Raw genomic sequence first — 25,297 nt, 5'->3', positions numbered from 1 at the left:
CAGGGTCCCGTGATGCAGGGACAACTTCCCCGGGAGAACACACGGTGCACCTCAGGCTGTTACAATGTCATGCTGGCCTCCGCAGGCTCACCCCGTATTCCAGTTATGACTACCATACCCCTCCCTCTCCCCAGCCTGAGTGAGCAAGAGAGCCCTAATCAGCTGCTGAGTTAACCTCCTCCTGTCTGGGTGGGAAACAGGCACCTGAAGGTGGCCTATACGCAGAGGTGGAGTCAAAACGAAAGCTGAATCCCAGGAGCTGTGCAAACAAAGGAGAGAAAGGGAAATTTCTCTGTGAAGCCTCAGGAGCAGTGGATTAAATCCCCACAATCAACTTGATAAACCCTGCATCTGTGGAATACCTGAATAGACAATGAATGTTCCCAAAATTGAGGCAATGGACATTGGGAGCAACTGTAGACTTGGGGTTTGCTTTCTGCATCTAATTCGTTTTTGGTTTTATGTTTATCTTAGTTTAGTTTTTAGTGCTTATTATCACTGGTGGGTTTTTTTATTGGTTTGGTTGCTCTTCCTTTTTTTTTTTTTTTTGCTTTTTTCTCTTTTTGTGAGCATGCATGTGTATGTTTCTTTGTGTGATTTTGTCTGTTTAGGTTTGCTTTTACCATTTGTCCTAGGATTCTGTCTGTTTGGTTTTTTTTGTTTTTTTTTTTTTGTTTCTTTGTTTCTTTTTATGACTGTGTATGTGTATGTTTCTTTGTGTGACGTTGTCAGTTTAGTTTTGCTTTTACCATTTGTTTTGGCGTTCTATCTGTTCATTTGTTTGTTTTTCTTCCTTTTCTTCCGAGCCATGTGGCTCGTGTGGCTGGCAGGGTCTGGCCAGGTGTCGGACCTGAGCCTCTGAGGTGCTAGAGGCGAGTCCAGGACATTGGACCTCATGGCCCCACATAATATTAATCAGCATAAGCTCTCCCAGATATCTCTGTCTCAACACTAAGACTGAGCTCCACACAATGGCCAGTAAGCTACAGTGCTAGACACCGCATGCCAAACAACTAGCAAGACAGGAACACAACCCCACCCATTAGCAGAGAGGCTGCCTAAAGTCATCCTAAATTCACAGACACACTAAAACACAACACTGGACAAAGCCCTGCCTGCCAGAACGACAAGATATAGGCCTAACCACCAGAACACCAGGCATCAATCCACTGCACCAGGAAGCCTACACAAGCCACTGAATGAACCTCACCCACTGGGGACAGACACCAAAAATAACAGGAACTATGAACCTGCAGCCTGCGAAAAGGAGACTCCAAAAGCAGTAAGCTAAACGAAATGAGAAGACAAAGAATACGCAGCAGATGAAGGCACAAGGTAAAAACCCACCACACCAAACAAATGAAGAGGAAATAGGCAGTCTACCTGAAAAAAAATTCAGAGTAATGATAGTAAAGATGATGTAAAATCTCAGAAACAGAATGGAGAAAATTCAAGAAAAGTTTAACAAGGACCTAGAAGAACTAAAGATGAAACAAACAACGATGAACAACACAATAAATGAAATTAAAAATACTCTAGAGGGAATCAATAGCAGAATAACTGAGGCAGAAGAACAGATAAGTGACCTGGAAGATAGAATAGTGGAAATAACTTCTGCAGAGCAGAATAAAGAAAAAAGAATAAAAAGAATTGAGGAAAGTCTCAGAGACTTCTGGGAAAACATTAAACACACCAACAACGAATTATAGGGGTCCCAGAAGAAGAAGAGAAAAAGAAAGGGACTGAGAAAATATTTGAAGACATTATACTTGAAAACTTCCCTAATATGGGAAAGGAAATAGTCAGTCAAGTCAAGGAAGTGCAGACAGTCCCATACAGGATAAACCCAAGGAGGAACATGCCAAAACACATATTAATCAAACTACCAAAAATTAAACACAAAGAAAAAATATAAAAGTACCAAGGGGAAAAAAAACAAATAACATACAAAGGAATCCCCATAAGGTTAACAGCTGATCTTTCAGCAAAAACTCTGCAAGCCAGAAGGGAGTGGCAGGACATATTTAAAGTGATGAAAGGGAAAATCCTACAACTAAGATTACTCTACCCAGCAAGGATCTCATTCAGATTCGACAGAGAAATTAAAACCTTTACAGACAAGCAAAAGCTAAGAGAGTTCAGCACCACCAAACCAGCTATACAGCAAATGCTAAAGGAAAGGAACTTCTCTAGGCAGGAAACACAAGAGAAGGAAAAGACCTACCATAAAAAACCCAAAACGATTAAGAAAATGGTCATAGGAATATACATATGGATAACTACCTGAAAGTAAATGGATTAAATGCTCCAAACAAAAGGCACAGACTGGTTGAATGGATACAAAAACAAGACCCATATATATGCTGTCTACAAGAGACCCACTTCAGACCTAGGGACACATACAGACTGAAAGTGAGGGGATGGAAAAAGATATTCCTTGCAAATGGAAATCAAAGGAAAGCTGGAGTAGCAATACTCGTATCAGATAAAATAGACTTTAAAATAAAGAATGTTACAAGAAACAAGAAAGGACATGACATAATGATAAAGGGATCAATCCAAGAAGATATAACAATTATAAATATATATGCACCCAACATAGGAGCACCTCAATACCTAAGGCAACTGCTAACAGCTATAAAAGAAGAAATCGACAGTAACACAATAATAGTGGTGGACTTTAACACCTCACTTACACCAATGGACAGATCATCCAAAGTGAAAATAAATAAGGAAACAGAAGCTTTAAATCACACAATAGACCAGATAGATTTAATTGATATTTATAGGACATTCCATCCGAAAACAGCATTTTATACTTTCTTCTCAAGTGTGAAAGGAACATTCTCCAAGATAGATCATATTGTGGGTCACAAATCAAGCCTCAGTAAATTTAAGAAAATTGAAATCATATCAAGCATCTCTTCTGACCACAATGCTATGAGATTAGAAATGAATTACAGGGAAAAAAACGTAAAATACACAAACACAGAGGTTAAACAATATGTTACTAAATAACAAAGAGATCACTGAGGAAATCAAAGAGGAAATGAAAAAATTCCTAGAAACAAATGACAATGAAAACACGACGACCCAAAACCTGTGGGATGCAGCAAAAAGTTCTAAGAAGGAAGTTTATAGCAATACACTCCTACATCAAGAAACAAGAAACATTTCTAATAAACAACTTAACCTTACACCTAAAGCAATTAGAGAAAGAAAAATTTAAAAAAACACCAAAGTTAACAGAAGGAAAGAAATCATAAAGATCAGATCAGAAACAAAGGAAAAAGAAATGAAGAGAAAAATACCAAAGACCAATAAAACTAAAAGCTGATTCTTTGAGAAGATAAACAAAATTCATAAACCATTAGTCAGACTCATCAAGAAAAAAAAGAAGACTCAAAAACAATTAAAAATGAAAAAGGAGAAGTAAAACTGACACTGCAGAAATACGAAGGATCATGAGAGATTACTACAAGCAACTATACTCCAATAAAATGGACAACCTAGAAGAAATGGACAAATTCTTAGAAACGTATAAGCTTCCAAGACTGAAACAGGAAGAAACAGAAAATATGAACAGAGCAATCACAAGCACTGAAATTGAAACTGTGATTAAAAATCTTCCAACAAACAAAAGCCCAGGACCAGATGGCTTTACAGGTGAATTCTATTAAACATTTAGTAAAGAGCTAACACCTATCCTCTCAAACTCTTCCAAAATATAGGAGAGGGAGGAACACTCCCAAACTCATTCTACAAGAGTACCATCACCATGATACCAAAGCAAGACAAAGATGTCACAAAAACAGAAAACTACAGGCCAATATCACTGATGAACATAAATACAAAAATCCTCAACAAAATACTACCAAACAGAATCCAACAGCACATTAAAAGGATCATATACCATGATCAAGTGGGGTTTATCCCAGGAATGCAAGGGATTCTTCAATATATGAAAATCAATCAATGTGATACACCATATTAAAAAATTGAAGAATAAAAACCATATGATTATATCAATAGATGCAGAAAAAGCTTGTGACAAAATTCGACACCCATTTATGATAAAAACTCTCCAGAAAGTGGAGACATAATAAAGGCCAAATGTGACAAACCTCAGACAACACTATTCTCAATGGTGAAAAACTGAAACCATTTCCTCTAAGATAAGGAACAAGACAAGGTTTCCCACTCTCACCACTATTATTCAACATAGTTTTGGAAGTTTTAGCCACAGCAATCAGAGAAGAAAAAGAAACAAACGGAATCCACATCTGAAAAGAAGAAATTAAACTGTCACTCTGCAGATGACATGATAGTATACATAGAGAATCCAAAAGATGCTACCAGAAAACTACAAGAGCTAATCAATGAATCTGGTAAAGTAGCAGGATACAAAATTAATGTACAGAAATCTCTTGCATTCCTATACACTAACAATGAAATATCAGTAAGAGAAATTAAGGAAACACTCCCATTTACCATTGCAACAAGAAGAATAAAATACCTAGGAGAGGGCTTCCCTGGTGGCGCAGTGGTTGAGAGTCCACCTGCCGATGCAGGGGACACGGGTTCCTGTCCCAGTCTGGGAGGATCCCACATGCCACAGAGCAGCTGGGCCATGACCGCTGATCCTGCCCGTCCGGAGCCTGTGCTCCGCAATGGGAGAGGCCACAACAGTGAGAGGCCAGCGTACCGCAAAAAAAAAAAAATACCTAGCAGTAAACCTAACTAAGGAGACAAAACACCTGTATGCAGAAAACTATAAGACACTGATAAAAGAAATTAAAGACGAGACAAACAGATGGAGAGATATACCATGTTCCTGGACTAGAAGAAGCAACATTGTGAAAGTGACTATATTACCCAAAGCAATCTACAGTTCAAAGCAATCGCTATCAAACTGCCCTGGCATTTTTCACAGAACTAGAACAAAAAATTTCACAATTTGTATGGAAACACAAAATACCCTGAATAGCCAAAGCAATCTTGAGAAAGAAAAACGGACCTGGAGGAATCAGGCTCCCAGACTTCAGACTATACTACAAAGCTACAGTAATCAAGACAGTATGGTACTGGCACCAAAACAGAAATATATCAGTGGAACAGGATAGAAAGCCCAGAGATAAACCCACACATATATGGTCACCTTATCTTTGATAAAGGAGGCAAGAATGTACAATGGAGAAAAGACAGCCTCTTTAATAAGTGGTGCTGGGAAAACTGGACAGCTACATGTAAAAGAATGAAATTAGAACACTCCCTAACACCATACACAAAAATAAGCTCAAAATGGATTCAAGACCTAAATGTAAGGCCAGACACTATAAAACTCTTAGAGGAAAACATAGGCAGAACACTGTTCGACATAAATCACAGCAAGATCTTTTTTGATCCACCTCCTAGAGTAATGGAAATAAAAACAAAAACAAACAAATGGGACCTAATGAAACTTAAAAGCCTTTGCACAGCAAAGGAAACCATAAAAAAGACGAAAAGACAACCCACAGAATGGGAGAAAATATTTGCAAATGAAGCAACTGACAAAGGATTAATCTCCAAAAAATAAAAGCAGCTTATACAGCACAGTATCAAAAAAGCAAAGTGACTATATTGCCCATCCAAAAATGGGCAGAAGACCTAAACAGACATTTCTCCAAAGAAGATATACAGATTGCCAACAAACACGTGAAAGGATGCTCAACATCACTAATCATTAGAGAAATGCAAATCAAAACTACAATGAGATATCACCTCACACTGGTCAGAATGGCCATCATCAAAAAATCTACAAACAATAAGTGCTGGAGAGGGTGTGGAGAAAAAGGAACCCTCTTGCACTGTTGCTGGGAATGCAAATTGATACTGCCACTATGGAAAACAGTATGGAGGTTCCTTAAAAAACTAAAAATTTAACTACCATACAACCCAGCAATCCCACTACTGGGCATATACCCTGAGAAAACCATAATTCAAAAAGAGTCATATACCACAATGTTCACTGCAGCTCTATTTACAATAGCCAGGTCATGGAAGCAACCTAAGTGTCCATCGACAGATGAATGCATAAAGATGTGGCACATATATACAATGGAATATTACTTGGCAATAAAAAGAAACGAAATTGAGTTATTTATAGTGAAGTGGATGGACCTACAATCTGTCATACACAGTGAAGTAAATCAGAAAGAGAAAAACAAATACCATATGCTAACACATATATATGGAATCTAAAAAAAAAAGGTTCTGATGAACTTAGGGGTAGGACAGGAATAAAGATGCAGAAATAGAGAATGGAGTTGAGGACATAGGGGGCAGAAGGGTAAGCTGGGATGAAGTGAGAGAGTGGCATTGACGTATATACACTACCAAATGTAAAATAGATAGCTAGTAGGAAGCAGCTGCATAGCACAGGGAGATCAGCTTGGTGCTTTGTGACCACCTAGAGGGGTGGGATAGGGAGGGTGGGAGTGAAGCACAGGAGGGAGGGAATATGGGGATATATGTATACATGTAACTTATTTATTTTGTTATACAGCAGAAACTTACACAACATTGTAAAGCAATTATACTCCAATAAAAATGTTAAAATATAAAATGAAAGAAAAAAGAATGAATAAAGGTGAAGATAGCTTAAGAAACTTATGGGACAACATCAAGCAGATAAACACTCACATAGGGGTTCCAAAAGAAGAAGAAGAGAGAAAAGGGCAGAAAAAATTATTGGAAGAAATAATGACTGAAAACTTCCATAACCTGGGGAAGGAACCAGATATCCAGCCCTAGGAAACCCAGAGAGTTCCAAATAAGATGAACCCAAAGAGACCCACACAAAGGGGCATTATAATTAAAATGTTAAAAGTTAAAGACAAGGAGAGAATCTTAAAAACAGCAGTACAAAAATAACTTGTTACCCACAAGGCAACCCCCATAAGACTATGAGCAGTATTAAACTTTTCAGTATAAACTATGCAGGCCAAACGGGGTGGCATAATACATTCAAAGTGCTGAAAGGAAAAACTAACAACCAAGAATACTCTACTCAGGGCTTCCCTGGTTGCACAGTGGTTGAGAGTCTGCCTGCTGATGCAGGGGACACAGGTTCATGACCCGGTGTGGGAAGATCCCACATGCCGCGGAGCGGCTGGGCCCGTGAGCCATGGCTGCTGAACTTGCCCGTCCAGAGCCTGTGCTCCACAACGGGAGAGGCCACAACAGTGAGAGGCCCTCCTACCGAAAAAAAAAAAAAAGAATACTCTACCCAGCTAAATTATGATTCAGAATGATAATTGATAAGGAGAAAGAGTTTATCAGACAAGGGAAAGCTAAAAAAGTCTATCATCACTAAATGCAATTCACATGAAATGTTAAAGGGACCTTTTTAAGCTGAAAAGAAAGGGTACTAATTAGTAACATGAAAACATGAAAGAATAAATCTCAATAGAAAGGTAAATACACAGTAAAGTAGTGGATTAATTATTTATAAAGCTAGTATGAAGATTAAAAGACAAAAGTAGTAAAAGAAAAATAACTATAACTAAAATAATTAGTTAAGGGAGACACAAAATAAAAAGATGGAAATTTGAATCCAAAACATAAAATGGGGAAGGATGTTCTCTCACACCTTCTTGTGAGAACACCAGAATCACAACTAACTGCTGACCAGTCATCGAAAGGAAGACACTAGAACTCACCAAAAAAGATTCCCCACATCCAAAGACAAAGGAGAAGCCACAATGAGATGGTAGGAGGGGCACAATCACAGTAAAGTCAAATCCCATAACTGCTGGATGCATGACTCACAAACTGGAGAACACTTATACCACAGAAGTCTACCCACTGGAGTGAAGGTTCTGAGCCCCACGTCAGGCTTCCGAACCTCGGGGTCCGGCAACAGGAGGAGGAATTCCTAGAGAATCAGACTTTGAAGGCTAGGGGGATTTGATTGCAGGACTCTGACAGAACTCGGGGAAACAGAGACTCCACCCTTGGAGGGCACACACAAAGTAGTGTGTGCATCAGGACCCAGGGGAAGGAGCAATGACCCCAGGGGAGACTGAATCAGACCTACTTGCTAGTGTTGGAGGGTCTCCTGCAGAGGTGGGGGGCGGCTGAGACTCACCGTGAGGACAAGGACACTGGCAGCAGAAGTTCTGGGAAGTACTCCTTGGCGTGAGCCCTCCCAGAGTCCATCATTAGCCCCACCAAAGAGCCTCCGTAGGCTGCAGTGTTGGGTTGCCTCAGGCCAAACTACCAACAAGGAGGGAACCCAGTCCCACCCATCAGCAGTCAAGCTGATTAAAGTTTTACTAAGCTCTGCCCACTAGACCAACAGCCAGCTCTACCCACCACCAGCCCCTCCCATCATGAAACTTGCACAAGCCCCTTAGATCCACCAGAGGGCAGACAGCAGAAGCAAGAAGAACTACAATCCGGCAGCCTGTGGAACAAAAACCACATACACAGAAAGTCAGACAAGATGAAAAGGCAGAGGGCTATGTACCAGATGAAGGAACAAGATAAAACCCCAGAAAAACAACTAAATGAAGTGGAGATAGGAAACCTTCCAGAAAAAGAATTCAGTATAATGACAGTGAAGATGATCCAGGACCTTGGAAAAAGAATGGAGGCAAAGATCGAGAAGATGCAAGAAATGTTTAACAAAGACCTAGAAGAATTAAAGAACAAACAAACAGAGATGAACAATACAATAACTGAAATGAAAACTATACTAGAAGGAATCAATAGCAGAATAACTGAGGCAGAAGAATGGATAAGTGACCTGGAAGACAGAAGGGTGGAATTCACTGCTACAGAACAGAATAAAGAAAAAAGAATGAAAAGAAATGAAGACAGCCTAAGAGACCTCTGGGACAACATGAAACATAACAACATTCGCATTATAGGGGTCCCAGAAGGAGAAGAGACAGAGAAAAGCACCTGAGAAAATATTTCCAGAGATTATACTCGAAAACTTCCTTAACAGGGGAAAGGAAATAGCCACCCAACTCCAGGAAGTGCAGAGAGTCCTATATAGGATTAAACCCAAGAAGAAACATGCCGAAACTCATAGTAATCAAATTAGCAAAAATTAAAGACAAAGAAATATTATTGAAAGCAGCAAGGGAAAAACGAAAAATAACATACAAGGGAACTCCCATAAGGTTAACAGCTGATTTCTCAGTAGAAACTGTATAAGCCAGAAGGGAGTGGCATGATATACTTAAAGTGATGAAAGGGAACAACCTACAACCAAGATTACTCTACCCAGCAAGGATCCCATTCAGATTCGATGGAGAAATCAAAAGTTTTACAGAGAAGCAAAAGCTAAGAGAGTTCAGCACCACCGAACCAGCTCTAGAACAAATGCAAAGGAATTTCTCTAAGTGGGAAACACAAGAGAAGAAAAGGGCCTACACAAGCAAACCCAAAACAATTAAGAAAATGGTAATAGGAACATACATATCGATAATTACCTTAAACGTGAATGGATTAAATGCTCCACCCAAAGGACACAGGCTTGCTGACTGGATACAAAAACAAGACCCTTATATATGCTGTCTACAAGAGACCCCACTTTAGACCTAGGGACACATACAGACTGAAAGTCAGGGGATGGAAAAAGATACTCCATGCAAATGGAAATCAAAAGAAAGCTGAAGTAGCAATACTCATATCAGATAAAATAGACTTTAAAATAAATATTGTTACAAGAGACAAGAAAGGACACGACGTAATGATCAAGGGATCAATCCAAAAAGAAGATATAACAATTATAAATATATATGCACCCAACATAGGAGCACCTCAATACCTAAGGCAACTGCTAACATCTATAAAGGAGGAAATCGACAGTAACACAAAAATAGTGGGGGACTTTAACACCTCACTTACACCAATGGACAGATCATCCAAAGTGAAAATAAATAAGGAAACAGAAGCTTTAAATCACACAATAGACCAGATAGATTTAATTGATATTTATAGGACATTCCATCCAAAAACAGCATTTTATACTTTCTTCTCAAGTGTACATGGAACATTCTCCCGGACAGACCACATCTTGGGTCACAAATCAAGCCTCAATAAATTTAAGAAACTTGAAATCATATCAAGCATCTTTTCTGACCACAACCCTATGAGATTACAAATAAATTACAGGGAAAAAAACATACAATACACAAACACATGGAGGCTAAACAATACGTTACTAAATAACCAAGAGATTACTGAAGAATTCAAAGAGGAAATCAAAAAATACCTAGAGACAAATGACAATGAAAACACGATGATCCAAAACCTACGGGATGCAGCAAAAGCAGTTCTAAGAGGGAAGTTTATAGCTATACAAGCCTACCTCAAGAAACAAGAAAAATCTCAAATAAACAATCTAACATTACACCTAAAGGAACTAGAGGAAGAAGCACAAACAAAACCCAAAGTTATTAGAAGAAAAGAAATCATAAAGATCAGAGCAGAAGTAAATGAAATAGAAACAAAGAAAACAATACCAAAGATCAATAAAACTAAAAGCTGGCTCTTTGAGAAGATAAACAAAATTGATAAACCATTAGCCAGACTCATCAAGAAAAAGAGGGAGAGGACTCAAATCAATAAAATTAGAAAAGAAAAAGAAATTACAACAGACACCGCAGAAATACAAAGCCTCCTAAGAGACTACTACCAGCAACTCTATGCCAATTAAATGGACAACCTGGAAGAAATGGAAAAATTCTTAGAAACGTATAACCTTCCAAGACTGAACCAGGAAGAAACAGAAAATATGAATAGAGCAATCACAAGTAATGAAGTTGAAACTATGATTAAAACTCTTCCAACACACAAAAGTCCAGGACTAGATGGCTTCACAAGTGAATTCTATCAAATATTTAGAGAAGAGCTAACACCCATGTTTCTCAAAGTCTTCCCAAAAATTGCAGAGGAAGGAACACTCCCAAACTCATTCTATGAGGCCACCATCCCCTGATACCAAAACCACACAAAGATACTACAAAAAAAGAAAATTACAGACCAATATCACTGATGAATATAGATTCAAAAATCCTCAACAAAATACTAGCAAACAGAATCCAGCAACACATTAAAAGGATCATACACCATGATCAAATGGGATTTATCCCAGCTATGCAAGGATTCTTCAAAATATGCAAATCAATCAATGTGATACACCATATTAACAAATTGAAGAATAAAAACCATATGATCATCTCAACAGATGCAGAAAAAGCTTTTGACAAAATTCAACACCGATTTATGATAAAAACTCTCTAGAAAGTGGAGATAGAGGGAACCTACCTCAACATAATAAAGGCCTTATATGACAAACCCACAGCAAACATCATTCTCAATGGTGAAAAACTGAAAGCATTTCCTCTAAGATCAGGAACAAGACAAGGATGCCCACTCTCACCACTATTATTCAACATAGTTTTGGAAGTCCTAGACATGGCAATCAGAGAAGAGAAAGAAATAAAAGGAATACAAATTGGAAAAGAAGAAGTAAAGCTGTCACTGTTTGCAGATGACAGGATACTATACATAAAGAATCCTAAAGATGCCACCAGAAAACTTCTAGAGCTAATCAACGAATTTGGCAAAGTTGCAGGATATAAAATTAACACACTCTTGCATTCCTATCTCTTGCATTCCTATACACTAATGATGAAAAATCTGAAAGAGAAATTAAGGAAACACTCCCATTTGCAGTTGCAACAAAAAGAATAAAATACCTAGGAATAAACCTACCTAGGGAGACAATAGGCCTGTATGCAGAAAACTATAAGACACTGATGAAAGAAATGAAAGATGATACCAACAGATGGAGAGACATACCAGGGATTGGAAGAATCAATATTGTGGAAATGACTATACTACCCAAAGCAATCTACAGATTCAATGCAATCCCTATCAAATTACCAATGGCATTTTTTACAGAGGTAGAACAACAAATCTTAAAATTTGTATGGAGACAAAAAAGACCTTGAATAGCCAAAGCAGTCTTGAGGGAAAACAGCAGAGCTGGAGGAATCAGACTCCCTGACTTCAGACTATACCACAAAGCTACAGTAATTAAGACAATAAGGTACTGGCACAAAAACAGAAATATACATCAATGGAACAGGATAGAAAGCCCAGAGATAAACCCACGCACCTACGGTCAACTAATATATGACAAAGGATGCAAGGATATACAATGGAGAAAAGACAGTCTCTTCAGTAAGTGGTGCTGGGAAAACTGGACAGCTACATGTAGAAGAATGAAATTAGAACACTCCCTAACACCATACACATAAATAAACTCAAAATGAATTAGAGATCTAAATGTAAGACCAGACACTATAAAACTCTTAGAGGAGAACATAGAAAGAACACTCTTTGACATATATCACAGCAAGATCTTTTTTGATCCACTTCCTAGAGTAATGGAAATAAAAACAAAAATAAACAAATGGGACCTAATGAAACTTCAAAACTTTTGCACAACAAAGGAAACCATAAACAAGACGAAAAGACTACACTCAGAATAGGAGAAAATATTTGCAAATGAATCCATGGACAAAGGATTAATCTCCAAAGTATATAAACAGCTCAGGCAGCTCAATATTAAAAAAACAAACAACCCAATCCAAAAATGGGCAGAAGACCTAAATAGACATTTCTCCAAAGAAAACATACAGATGGCCAAGAAGCACATGAAAAGTTGCTCAACATCACTAATTATTAGAGAAATGCAAATCAAAACTATGAGGTATCACCTCACAGCAGTTAGTATGGGCATCACCAGAATATCTACAAACAACAAATGCTGGAGAGGGTGTGGAAAAAAGGGAACCCTCTTGCAGTGTTGGTGGGACTGTAAATTGATACAGCCACTATGGAGAACAGTATGGAGGTTCCTTAAAAAACTAAAAATAGAATTACCATATTATCCAGCAATCCCACTACTGGGCATATACCCCGATAAAATCATAATTCAAAAAGACACATGCACCCCAATGTTCATTGCAGCACTATTTACAATAGCCAGGTCATGGAAGCAACCTGAATGCCCATCAACAGATGAATGGATAAAGAAGATGTGGTACATATATACAATGGAATATTACTCAGCCATAAGAAGGAACAAAACTGGGTCATTTTTTCAGACATGGATGGATCTAGAGACTGTCATACAGAGCGAAGTAAGTCAGAAAGATAAAAACACATATCGTATATTAACACATGTATGTGGAACCTAGAAAAATGGTACAGATGAACTGGTCTGCAGGGCAGAAATTGAGACACAAATGTAGAGAACAAACATAAGGACACCAAGGGGGGAAGGCAGCGGGGCGGTGAGGGGGGTGGTGTGATGAATTGGGTGATTGGGATTGACATATATATACTGATGTGTATAAAATTGATGACTAATAAGAACCTGCTGCATAAAGAAATAAATAAAATTTTTTAAATTATAGAGAAAAAAGAAGAACAGAATTCTGAGATATTTTGAAGTGTAGAGAAGGGAAAATGGCAGATCTCAAACTGAATAGCCTATCTTCTCAGGGAAGTAAGAGATAAGAAAATCTATTGAAATTAACAATGAGGTGTCTTAAAGTCTATAATGAATAGAAATGACTAGGCAAGGAACTGAATAGGATATCTGTAAGATATGACTCAAGTAGTTCTTATTTTTGAAAAAAGTTGAAAGATTGTTAAAATGATAATTATTGACACTGGGTGATGGAATATGGGAATTTATTATACTGTTCTCACTAAGTATGTGTGTGATTGAAATTTTCATAATAAAATGTTTAAAATTAAAAAAAAACATAAAATGGGGAAATAGTAGAGTAAAAATGGAGAACTTTAGATGCAATCAAATTTAAGTTACTGACTTAAGAAAGACTTATAAGTTGTTATATGTAAGCCTCACGATAACCACAAAGCACAATCATATAGTAGATACACAAAAGAGATAGAGAAAGAAATATAAGTATACCACTAAAAACTCATCAAACCACAAAAGAAGAGAGCAAAGAAGAAAGGAACAGAGAGGAAGTACAAAACAACCAGAAAACAATTAACAAAATGGCAATAAGTACATACCTTTCAATAATTTCTTTAAATGTAAATTACTTAATTCTCCAGTCAAAAGACATAGAGTGGATAAATGGGTTAAAAAAAAAACAAGACCCATACATGCTGCCTACAAGAGACTCACTTCAGATGTCAGGACACACACAGCCTGAAAATGAAAAGATGAAAAAAGATATTCTATGAAAATTAAAACCAAAGAAAGAGTAGCATACTTACATTAGACAAAATAGACTTTAAAACAAAGACTATAATAAGAGACAAAGAGCATTACATAATGATAAAGAAGTCAATCCAAAAAGAAGATACAAGATTTGTCAACATTTATGCACCCAACGTAGGAGCACCTAAATATATAAAACAAATATTAATAGACCTAAAGAGAGAAATAGACTGCAGTACAATGGTAGTGGACTTTAATACACCATTTACATGAATGGATAGAACATCCAGACTGAAAATTAAAAAACATCAGCCTTAAATAACATGTTAGATCAGATGTACATAACAGACATACAGAACATTCTACCCTGAAACAATACACATTCTTCTCAAGTGCACATGGAAGATTCTCCATGATAGATCATATGTTAGAGCACAAAACAAATCTTAAACTTAAGATTGAAATCATATCAAGCATCTTTTCCAACCACAATAATATACTAGAAATTAATTACAAGAAGAAAACTAGAAAATCACAAATATGTGGAGATTAAACAACATGCCACTGAACAACAAATGGGTCAACAAAGAAATCAAAGGGAAAATTAAAAATACCTTGAGACAAATGAAAATAGAAATATAGCATTCCAAAATCTATGGGATGCAGCAAAAGCAGTTCTAAGAAGTAAGTTCATAGTGATACAGGCCTATCTCAAGAACAAGAAAAATCTCAAATAAACACTCCGTCTTTACACTTAAAGGAACCAGAAAAAGAAGAACAAATGAAGCACAAAGTTAGTAAAAAGAAAGAAATACAAACATTAGAGCAGAAATAAATAAAATAGAGATTAAAAAGACAATAGAAAAGATCAATGAACCTAAGAGTTGGTTCTTTGAAAAGATAAAATTCACAAACCTTTAGCTAGACTCACCAAGCAAAAGAGAGGACTCAATAAAAAAATCAGAAATGAAAGAAGAGCTATTAAAATTGATATCACAGAAATACACAGGATCATAAAAGAGCACTATGAACAATTATAAGCCAACAAATTTGACAACCTAGAAGAAATGGACACATTCCTAGAAACATGCAACCTACCAATACTGAATCAGGAAGAAACAGAAAATCTGAACTGACTAATTACTAGAAGGAGATTGAATCAGTAATCAAACACCTCGCAACAAGGATACCACAAGAAAAGAAAATTAGAAGCCAATATACCTAGTGAACATAGATGCAAAAATCCTCAATATAATCTTAGCAAACTGAGTTCAACAATATATTAAAAAGATCATACACCATGACCAAGTGGGATTTATTCAGGGATGCAAGGATGGTTCAATATCCACAAATCAATCAACGTGATATACCACATTAACAAAACGAAGGATAAAAATCATATGATCATCTCAATAGATGCAGAGAAAGCATCTGACAATATCCAACACCCATTTCTGATTTAAAAAAACCTCAACACAACAAAGGCCATATATGAGAAGCCCACAGCTAACATCATACTCAAAGATGAAAAGCTAAAAGCATTTCCCTTAAGATCAGGAACAAGACAAGGATGCCAACTCTTTCCACTTTATTCAACATAGTATTAGAAGTCCTAGCCAGAGAAATTTGGCAAGAAGAGAGAAATAAAAGGCATCCAAGTTAGAAAGGAAGAAGGAAACTATCACTATTTGCAGATCACATGATACAGAAAACCCTAAAGACTCCACCAAAACAAATTGTTAGAACTAATAAAGTCAGTAAAGTTGCATGATACAAAATCAATATACAAAAATCTGTTTTGTTTATATGCAGTAATAATGAACTATCAGAAAGAGAAATGAAGAAAGCATTGAAAATAATAAAATTCCTAGGAACAAATTTAATCAAGGAGGTGAAAGACCTGTATATTTAACATTATACAAAACATTAGTGGAAAAAATTGAAGGAACAAATAAATGGAAAGATATGTCATGCTCATGAATTGGAAGAATGAATATCATTAAAATGTCCATTCTACCCAAAGCAATCTACAGATTCAACACAATCCCTATCAAAACTCCAATGACATTTTTCACATAAATAAAACAAACAATCCTAAAATTTGTATGGAACCATAAAAGACCCTGAACAGCCAAAGCAATCTTGAGAAAGAAGAACAAAGCTAGAGGCATCATGCTCCCTGATTTGAAACTATATTATTATAGGGCTAAAATAATTTTTTAAGTGTAGTATTGGCATAAAAACAGACACATAGATCAATAAAACAGAACAGACCACCCAGAAATAAATCTACATTTATATGGTCAATTTATGACAAAGGAAGCAAGAATATACAATGGAGAAAAGATGGTCTCTTTCGGTAAATGGTAATGGGAAAATTGGACAGTCACATGCAAAAGAATGAAATTGGACCATTATCTTATACTACATACAAAAATTTACTCAAAATCTATTAAAGACTTGAACATAAGGCCTGAAATCATAAAACTCCAACAAGAACACATAGGTGGTAAGTTCTTTGAGGTAAGTCTTGGAGATTTTTTAATTTTTTTTAATTTTTTAATTTTTTAAATGTTATTTTTAACATCTTTATTGGAGTATAATTGCTTTACAATGGTGTGCTAGTTTCTGCTTTATAATCAGCTGTACATATACATATATCCCCATATCTCCTCCCTCTTGTGTCTCCCTCCCACCCTTCCTATCCCACCCCTCTAGGTGGACACAAAGCACTGAGCTGATCTCCCTGTGCTATGTGGCTGCTTCCCACTAGCTATCTATTTTACATTTGGTAGTGTATATATGTCCATGCCACTCTCTCACTTCATCCCGGCTTACCCTTTCCCCTCCCCGTGTCCTCAAGTCCATTCTCTACATCTGTGTCTTTACTCCTGTCTTGCCCCTAGGTTCTCCAGAATCTTCTTTTTTTTAGATTCCATATATATGTGTAGCATACAGTATTTGTTTTTCTCTTTCTGACTTACTTCATTCTATGACAGTCTCTAGGTCCATCCACCTCACTACAGATAACTCAATTTAATTTCTTTTTATGGCTGAGTAATATTCCATTGTATATATGTGCCACATCTTCTTTATCCATTCATCTGTCAATGGACACTTAGGTTGCTTCCATGTCCTGGCTATTGTAAATAGAGCTTCAATGAACATTGTGGCACATGACTCTTTGAATCATCAAAAAATCTACAAACAATAAATGCTGGAGGGGGTGTGGAGAAAAGGGAAGCCTCTTGCACTGTTGGTGGGAATGTAAACTGATACAGCCACTATGGAGAACAGTATGGAGGCTCCATAAAAAACTAAAAATAGAACTACCATATGACCCAGCAATCCCACTACTGGGCATATACCCAGAGATTTTTTTTTAATCTGACACCAAAAGCAAAAGCAACAAAAGCAAAAATAAACAAGTGGAACTACATAAAACTAAAAATCATTTGCACAGCAAAGGAAACCACCACACCAACAACGTGAAAAGGCAACCTACTGAGTGGGAGAAAATACTTTCAAGTAATATATCTGATGAGGGATTAATATCTGAAATATATAAAGAATTCATACTACTCAACAGCAAAAAAAAAAGAAAATCCAATTTTTTTAAATGGGCTGAAGATCTGAATAGACATTTTTCCAAAGAAGACATAAAGATGGCCATCAGGTACATGAAAAGATGCTCAACATCACTAATCATCAGGGAAATTCAAATCAAAATCACAGTGAAATATTACCTCACACATGTCAGAATGGCTATTATCAAAAAGACAACAAATAGCAGGTATTGGTGAGGATGTGGAAAAAAGGGACATGCACTGTTAGTAGGAATGTAAATTGGTGCAGTCACTATGGAAAGCAGTAAGGAAATTCCTCAAAAAAATAAAAATAGAATTACCATATGACCTAGCAATTCCACCTCTCAGTATTTATCCGAAGAAAACAAAAACACTAACTCAAAAAGATATCTGCACCCCCATGTTCATTACAGCATTATTTACCATAGCCAAGATATAGAAACAACCTAAGTGTCCATCAATGGACGAAAGGATAAAGAAAATGTGGTATATATACACAATGGACTATTATGTAGCCATAAAAAGAATGAAATCTTGCCATTTCCAACAACATGGATGGATCTTGAGGGTATTATGCTAAGTGAAGTAAGTCAGACAAAGACAAATAGTATATGATCTCACTTATATGTGGAATCTAAACAGAAATAAAAACAAAAGAAACTAGCTCATAGATACAAAGAACTGATTGGTGGTTGCCAGAGGGGGAAAGAGACAAGAAGAAATAGGTGACGGGAGTCAAAATATATAAACCTTCAGTGATAAAATAAACACGTCCTGGGGATGTAATATACAGTCTGGTGACTATAGTTACTAATGCTGTATTCAATATTTGAAAGTTGCTAAGAGAGTAGATCTTAGAAGTTCTCATCACAAGAAAAAAAATTTTTTTAACTACGTAAGGTGACTAATGTTAACTAGAATAATCGTGGTGATCATTTCACATGTATACAAACAGCAAATCTTTACATCGTACACTTAAAACTAATATAATGTTAAATGTCAATTATACCTCAATTTTTTAAAAAAGAGGATAAAGACAAGAAACAGTTCAGAGGAAAAAAACTGCCAGGACTCGATCAATGAGACATGGGAAATAAGAGGAAATAATCAAAGGGGATCAGATTTCTAGCTTAGGTGACTTGGTGCATATAATTCAACTTAAAGTTATAGGAAACCCAAAAAGAAAAGTAACTTTCAGAAAGAGTAAACTACAACAGGCTCAGCACTGGAAATACTGAATCTGTAGTTGGAAATTTAGGTTGGGGAGGAGGAGTCACAAAAGAACTGTATGCAGCTTTATTTGATTACTTTATTCACTTAACAAGAGTATTTGAGAATCCACTATGTTGCCAGGAACGTAGACCATAAAAATATAAAAATGAACAAGAAATGGTTGCTGCCCAGAAGATGAGAAACGTAATGTATCTGTAGGCAGAGGGTAGAGACTGGCAGACCAAGTTCTCAGAGGATGATACTTACATTCTCAACCTTGGCCACACATTAGAATCACCTGTGGGAGCTTCTGAGCACCCCAATGCCCGGTCCTGGGGTTGTGATCTAGGCATCAGTGGATGCTTAAACTCTCCAGGTGATGCCAATATGCAATATGCAGCCAAGATTAAGAAAGCAGTAGCTCAAATCAGAAGAGAACACCTAGGACACTTCCTTTGAAATATTTGGCAGTATTTGGGGGAGGAGTGTGGAGAAGGATAAGAGGTAGAAATAAGAGAATTTTATTGAAGGAGCTCCCTCCATATAGCTTGATGATTCATAGTTTCTCTGCAGAGAAAAAGTATCAAAGGCTAAAAATAAGAGTATATGAGACTAAGGCAGGTATCTTAGGAGAGAGGCAAAATTTTGCAGTAGGCTCTGCAGAGTGTGTGAAAAAGAGTTAATTAGGAAGAAGCAGAAGCATTTTAGGTAGTTGTAAAGGTTCAGTGGAAGTTAGCAATCATGCATTGGTACAAGCATCCATCTACAAGTTTGTACAACTCTCCCTAATGATGCTTGGCAGTTTGAGAGTACGCACAGAGAAAACATTCAACCAGGAAGGTAGATTGATACATCAGAAGGATAAAGGGAACTGAGAGTGCTGGTGAAAGTTAAAAATAGGACAAAGAAAAACAACGCATGGGATTGCAGGCCTTGATGATGATGAGAACACACTCAAATGAGTAAAGAAGTCAGAGATCAAAGGAGGGGGAATTTTGGTCAAAACTAAGTTTCCAAATCCAAGATTTAAAGATAGCAGAGTACAGGGTGAGTATGGCTATAGATAACTAATCACTCTTGCTACCTGTCTTTGCCCCTCTCCAACCCATTATCCACACTGCCCAAAACCTGATATTTCTAAGTTGAAAATGTGATCATCTCTCCCCACCCTCATGCCTCAATCTGCCAGATGAACTCCATCAAAAGCCAGCTCAAGACAGGGAGATCAGCTCGGTGCTTTGTGACCACCTAGAGGGGTGGGATAGGGAGGGTGGGAGGGAGACGCAAGAGGGAGGGGATATGGGACATATGTATAACTGATTCACTTTGTTATAAAGCAGAAACTAATACACCATTGTAAAGTAATTATACTCCAATAAAGATGTTTTAAAAAAAAAGTCAGCTCAAGAAGTCCTAATTATCACCTCCCCTATTCTGGTAACTTAATACCCACCTCCTCTACACTTTCTCACCCTTGCCCAATCTTAAACAAGCTTTTACAGGTACTGTTCACACACTGCTTTACAAGTTTGTTTCCCCTACTAGATTCTGAGTTCCCTGAAAGCTGGAACCAAGTATTATCATCTTTTAATCCATATTTCAACAATCTTCCTGATAAATGCAGCAAGTAGAAGTATTGATTCTGGCATTTCTTGTTTGCTTATGCTTGTATCAACACTTTTAATGATGATTTATTTGGGGAAAACTCTTTAGGCTACCTGTCCATTACTGTGAAGTTTTATTCAGTTAAAGCTAGATAGATAAGATAATCTACAAAGACATGGAACCAGTCACAATGTATTATGTAACCATATGCTGAAGCACATAATCAAAGTAAAGTACTAATTTCAACTCTTCCAAGTTGTGGAATTCCAACTCTTCCCTTAGGATACTTCATTTACTGTTTGTTTGTGATGTGTGTCTATCTGATAAACACAAGGTGGGGAGACCAGTGTCAATCCGTATTTTTAAAAAATTAATGAAACAAATTTTTCTATTTATTAGATAAAAGTAAACGCAAGCCAAACTTCTAATATATCTTTATGTGCCCCAGTGCATCATCTTGCACACCCATGAAGTATACATACCTCCACTTTCGATGTCATTGGTCTAAACATAAGGTAATGAACACTTTGTCAGCCACTACAAAAAAAACCCATTAAAATATATACTACTAAAAATTTTGTTTATTTTTTAAGCTAAAAACTTCGGGGATAATTTCAGATATTCAGCACTTTATATGAACTTTAAAAGACTGCTTTCCTAATACCTTGAACTATTGGAATAAGAAGTTAGTATGGCGGACAGAAAAAGAAAGCCTTAAAAGGTGATCTGGAACACTTACAGAAAGACCAAGCCTCCAAATTAAAATTCAGGTTACTAGGTACAGGCTGTAGGTGAACATTTAAGAGCACTCTGAACTCCCCTAGGCATTTTATCATACTTATGACTACTTATTCAATTTCTCTTTTACGGGATTAGTTATAAACTCCCATGAGAGCAAGCGCTGTCTGTCTTGTTGCCTGCTATATTCCTAGTCATAAGAACAATGCCATGTGGCACACAGATGTTCAAAAAATATTTACTAAATGAATGAATGAAAGAATGAAGTAGTATAACTGAAGTTTCAATTAAGAAACTAATCAAAGAAAACAACAACAATAAATAAGTACTAAACATTGAGCTTTAAGGAATACTTACAGTAAAGTCATCAGAAGTGCCAGCAAAATAGAGTGAGAAAGTCCAGGAGGTAGCAGGGAAACCAGGAAACAATAAGGCCCTGGAAAGAGGTGTGTTGTGGGAAGGAGCTGGGTAGAGTCACTGTGGAAGTCTGAGAAAAGGCCGTTTGATTTATCAGGAAGATAACTGGCAACCTCAGGAATGCTGTTTAGGTATAGTTACAGAAGTGGAAATCAACTGCATGGAACTAGGCAGGAAATTCTAAGATGGTAAGGAAATAGAGACAACACACTAGTCTTATGAATTTGTCAGTGAAACGGAAGAATCAGTATTATAGCTATAGAGGGCTCAACAGGAACAAGTGAAGATTTTTTTTCAAGTCAGGAGATCTACAAGTTTGAGGAAGAGGATCCAGAGTTTTTTCCTCTAATGGTGAAGGCACTGTTGTGTTCCTTTCGTAGAAACAGACATAGATTATGACAAATATACTTGTGAAGACAGACATCTGGAGATAAAATGTTTTCCACATAAAAATCTAAAATGGACAGTAAAGAACAAATTCCTGATTACATATTTCCTTTTCCATATTTCTGGAAAAACGAGAAGAAAGATGGAGTCGACTCTTTCTTTCGTAGTTACCTTAGAAAGAAATGGTTGCTTCTTTTGTCACCACCACAAAGAACACAAATATTTATGTTATCTGCTGTTCCTTATAATACCCTTAGGAACTAATCTTTGTGCCTTTAACATAGCTCCTACTGCTGTGACCGCTGTTTCAGTACAACACTGAAGCATGAATGTGAGCTCATTTCATTGCCTGCCGGGCCTGCATTTTTCCAGTCCTATGGTAACACAAAGGCACAGAGACAAAAAATACATAGAGCTTTTTTTTACTCTTGAAATACTAATGTCTCTCCCTCCGTTCTTGCACCTGTTTTAAATTAGTTCAAGCATAGGCTGTATCCTGAAGACTGCTTTAGAAGCCATTTGGAATTACCGGGTTTTGAACAGATTTCACATCATATTCTCATTAGTTATTAAAATTCACATATTTTCATTAGTTATTAAAATTCGCCTCGCTGAATAGTTAAGGGTTATTCTATCTCACTCACCATCTTATACGTTCTCCACCCGGCACTTGGTGTCCTGGGCACCGTATTTCGCACCAAGTATGCACCTAGTGTTGATCTTGTAATCCAGCACGTTAGGCAGTCACAAAATCCTTGTGGCAGCAAATAGAAACAAAATTGGAGCAGGGGGAAGAGGGTGTCTCTGAAGGTTGTCAAGTAACCGAACTGAGAGCTTCCTGAGGGCAGGGACAGTCTTGTTCAGCGTGGTATCTCCAGCACATGATTCAATCCTGGTACACGGCAGATACTCAATAATGCTGAATGAATGAACAACAGGCTCGGTGGGGACATTAAATTCGACCCTATACTGCAAACGTTCGCCAAGTGCCATCCAGGCGTCAGGGACCAGCGGGGCGCGGGTGCTACAAGATGACAGGGAGCTGCTGGTTCTAATTTCACAGATACTGTAATTTTATGCTACAACTTCCACATTTTCACTTAAAACAAAAAGGTGGGATTTGGGTTGCCTCTGCTCTTGGTTCTCAGGGGCTTAATTGCAAACCGCAGCGCCTCAGCCGCCCAGCGGCGCGCACCTGACAACGAACACGACCCTCCCCGAGGCGGAACTGGCCAAGCTCCCGGCGCGCCCCGCGGCGATCCTGAAGGGGTCGCTGTTCCCGCGATAACCTCTACAAAGGCTCCGCCCCGCGGCCCGCGCTCTTTTTCTCCGTTCGGGACCCGGACTTTCACGGCCGAGTTGCCCGGTAGTCCTCTGCAAGCCCACCGCGGCCCCTGCCGACGTTAGTGGCAGCACTCCCGGTAGGACAGGCCCTGTGTCTCGGCCGCCGCCGCCGCCGCCGCCGCCGCCGCCGCCGCCGCCGCCGCCGCCTGGGCGCGCGGCCGGCTCCGAGGCGCTAGTTCTCTCCCCTCGCCCCACCCTCTCTCTCCCCCTTCACGGAAACGACAGCTGCGGCGGCGGATCTGGCGCCGCCTCCCTCCACCTACCACGTCTGACCCCGCCACTCGCCCGGCGCCCCAGCCCGGCCGCGGCGCCTCAGCCTCCCCGCTAGGTCAGCCGGCAGCTCCGCCCAGCTTCCTCCCAGAATGAACATCATGGACTTCAACGTGAAGAAGCTGGCGGCCGACGCGGGCACCTTCCTCAGTCGTGCAGTTCAGGTACCGCGGCGGGAAGAAGGGGTGGCGACTCCCGAAGGGGCCAGGGAGGGTTCGCCCGAGGCGGCCGCGCCCTCCGCACCGGGCTTCGCCGACCGCCCGGCGGGCCTGCTGCGGCCGGAGGCCCGGGTGATGGGCGCGGCCTGGTGCCCCTCTGGGCCCGGCGGCCGTTTTCCTCCCCGCTCCTGCCCAGCCGCCGCTCCCGGGGAAGCGAGGCGGAGTGGGGACGGGGCCCGGAGCTTCCTCCCTCCTCTGGAGGTCGCCTTGATTTTGGCTTCGGGCCGAGGCACAGCACCACCCGCCTTTCTGACCTCACGACGCCGGTGCTCGTGTGACCTCCCTCCCGGGGCTGGCGGAGGCCTTGCGAGTCCGCGGCGTAACAGAGACCGTTCTTGAACCACCCCCACCCTTTCATTTCGTCTTTCTCACTCCTCGCCGAGTCCAAGAAGGAAGTTTCCTTTCCTTGCCCCTCAATCCAGAGAGCTGCCAGCACAGTTCCCTGCAGTCCTCTCTCACCCCGTCCGGTCCCTGGACTTGGCAGTCCGCGGGAGAAATGGAGATCCCCAGTTGGCGTCCAGACTTTGCCAGGGCCACTGAGTTAGGGGGGTTCCCACTCATTTTCGAAATGGGAAGCACTGACAGTAGAGCAGTGCGAGAGAAAGGGAAGATTCATGTTGTGCTTATAGTCACAGGGACATTTTTCAAATACACTTTAAGGGGAAAAGTTGACCGTCTCGCGGTATTCAGAAATCAAGGAAGTGTCAGTACTAGGGAACTTGGACAGTTTTCTACAGTCATCACCCACATTATGCCAACTCAGTTAAATCTACGAACAGATGTAAATTTCACCACAACATGGGTTGTAAACAGTCTGCTGTTTAAGTTGATGACATAGACATAGTAGCAACAACATTCTCTTTTGTAAAGAGAAAACAAAAATAGTTTTCTAATATAACATACCAAATTGATACTGAAATAAATCATTTGTATTGCATCACTGCTTTCCTTATCTCCTTTACCCCGGTTTTATTGGCATAGTTGATTGATCTTACATTGCACTATTTTTGGCAAAGAATCATAGAACTAGAGCAAGATAATGGCTGCCTATATCGTGAGCTTTGGTGTTGTTTTAGTGCTGATTCCATGTGATTCTAGATGCTGAATGCAGATTTGACACTAAGTAATGCCACTCTTTTAAATACAGCTAGAGGGACTTACCTGGTGGTCCAGTGGTTAAGACTCCTGGCTTGCACTGCTGGGGTTAGATCCCTGGTGGGGGAACTAAGATCCCGCATGCCACGCCGCGG

The 25,297-nt window shown here is 38.8% G+C and overlaps 1 protein-coding gene and 1 long non-coding RNA gene across 5 annotated transcripts in view; one reads left to right on the top strand and one right to left on the bottom strand.

Moving 5' to 3' along the window:
- Positions 1-23,677, bottom strand: part of LOC132514653 (uncharacterized) — a 196,323-nt gene extending 172,646 nt beyond the window's left edge. For both annotated transcript variants that reach the window (XR_009538887.1, XR_009538886.1), the window contains exon 1: positions 22,860-23,677. This is a non-coding gene — a long non-coding RNA (uncharacterized LOC132514653). The remainder of the gene's footprint in view (positions 1-22,859) is intronic.
- Positions 23,678-23,684: 7 nt separating this feature from the next.
- Positions 23,685-25,297, top strand: part of SH3GLB1 (SH3 domain containing GRB2 like, endophilin B1) — a 38,720-nt gene continuing 37,107 nt past the window's right edge. For all 3 annotated transcript variants that reach the window (XM_060139632.1, XM_060139631.1, XM_060139630.1), the window contains exon 1: positions 23,685-23,993. In XM_060139632.1, the coding sequence (XP_059995615.1) occupies positions 23,922-23,993 (72 nt within the window). In that variant the 5' untranslated portion in view covers positions 23,685-23,921. The remainder of the gene's footprint in view (positions 23,994-25,297) is intronic.

Source organism: Lagenorhynchus albirostris, chromosome 2, assembly GCF_949774975.1.
Source record: "Lagenorhynchus albirostris chromosome 2, mLagAlb1.1, whole genome shotgun sequence".
Classification (NCBI taxonomy): domain Eukaryota; kingdom Metazoa; phylum Chordata; class Mammalia; order Artiodactyla; family Delphinidae; genus Lagenorhynchus; species Lagenorhynchus albirostris.
This window is presented reverse-complemented; position numbering and strand designations above follow the sequence as displayed.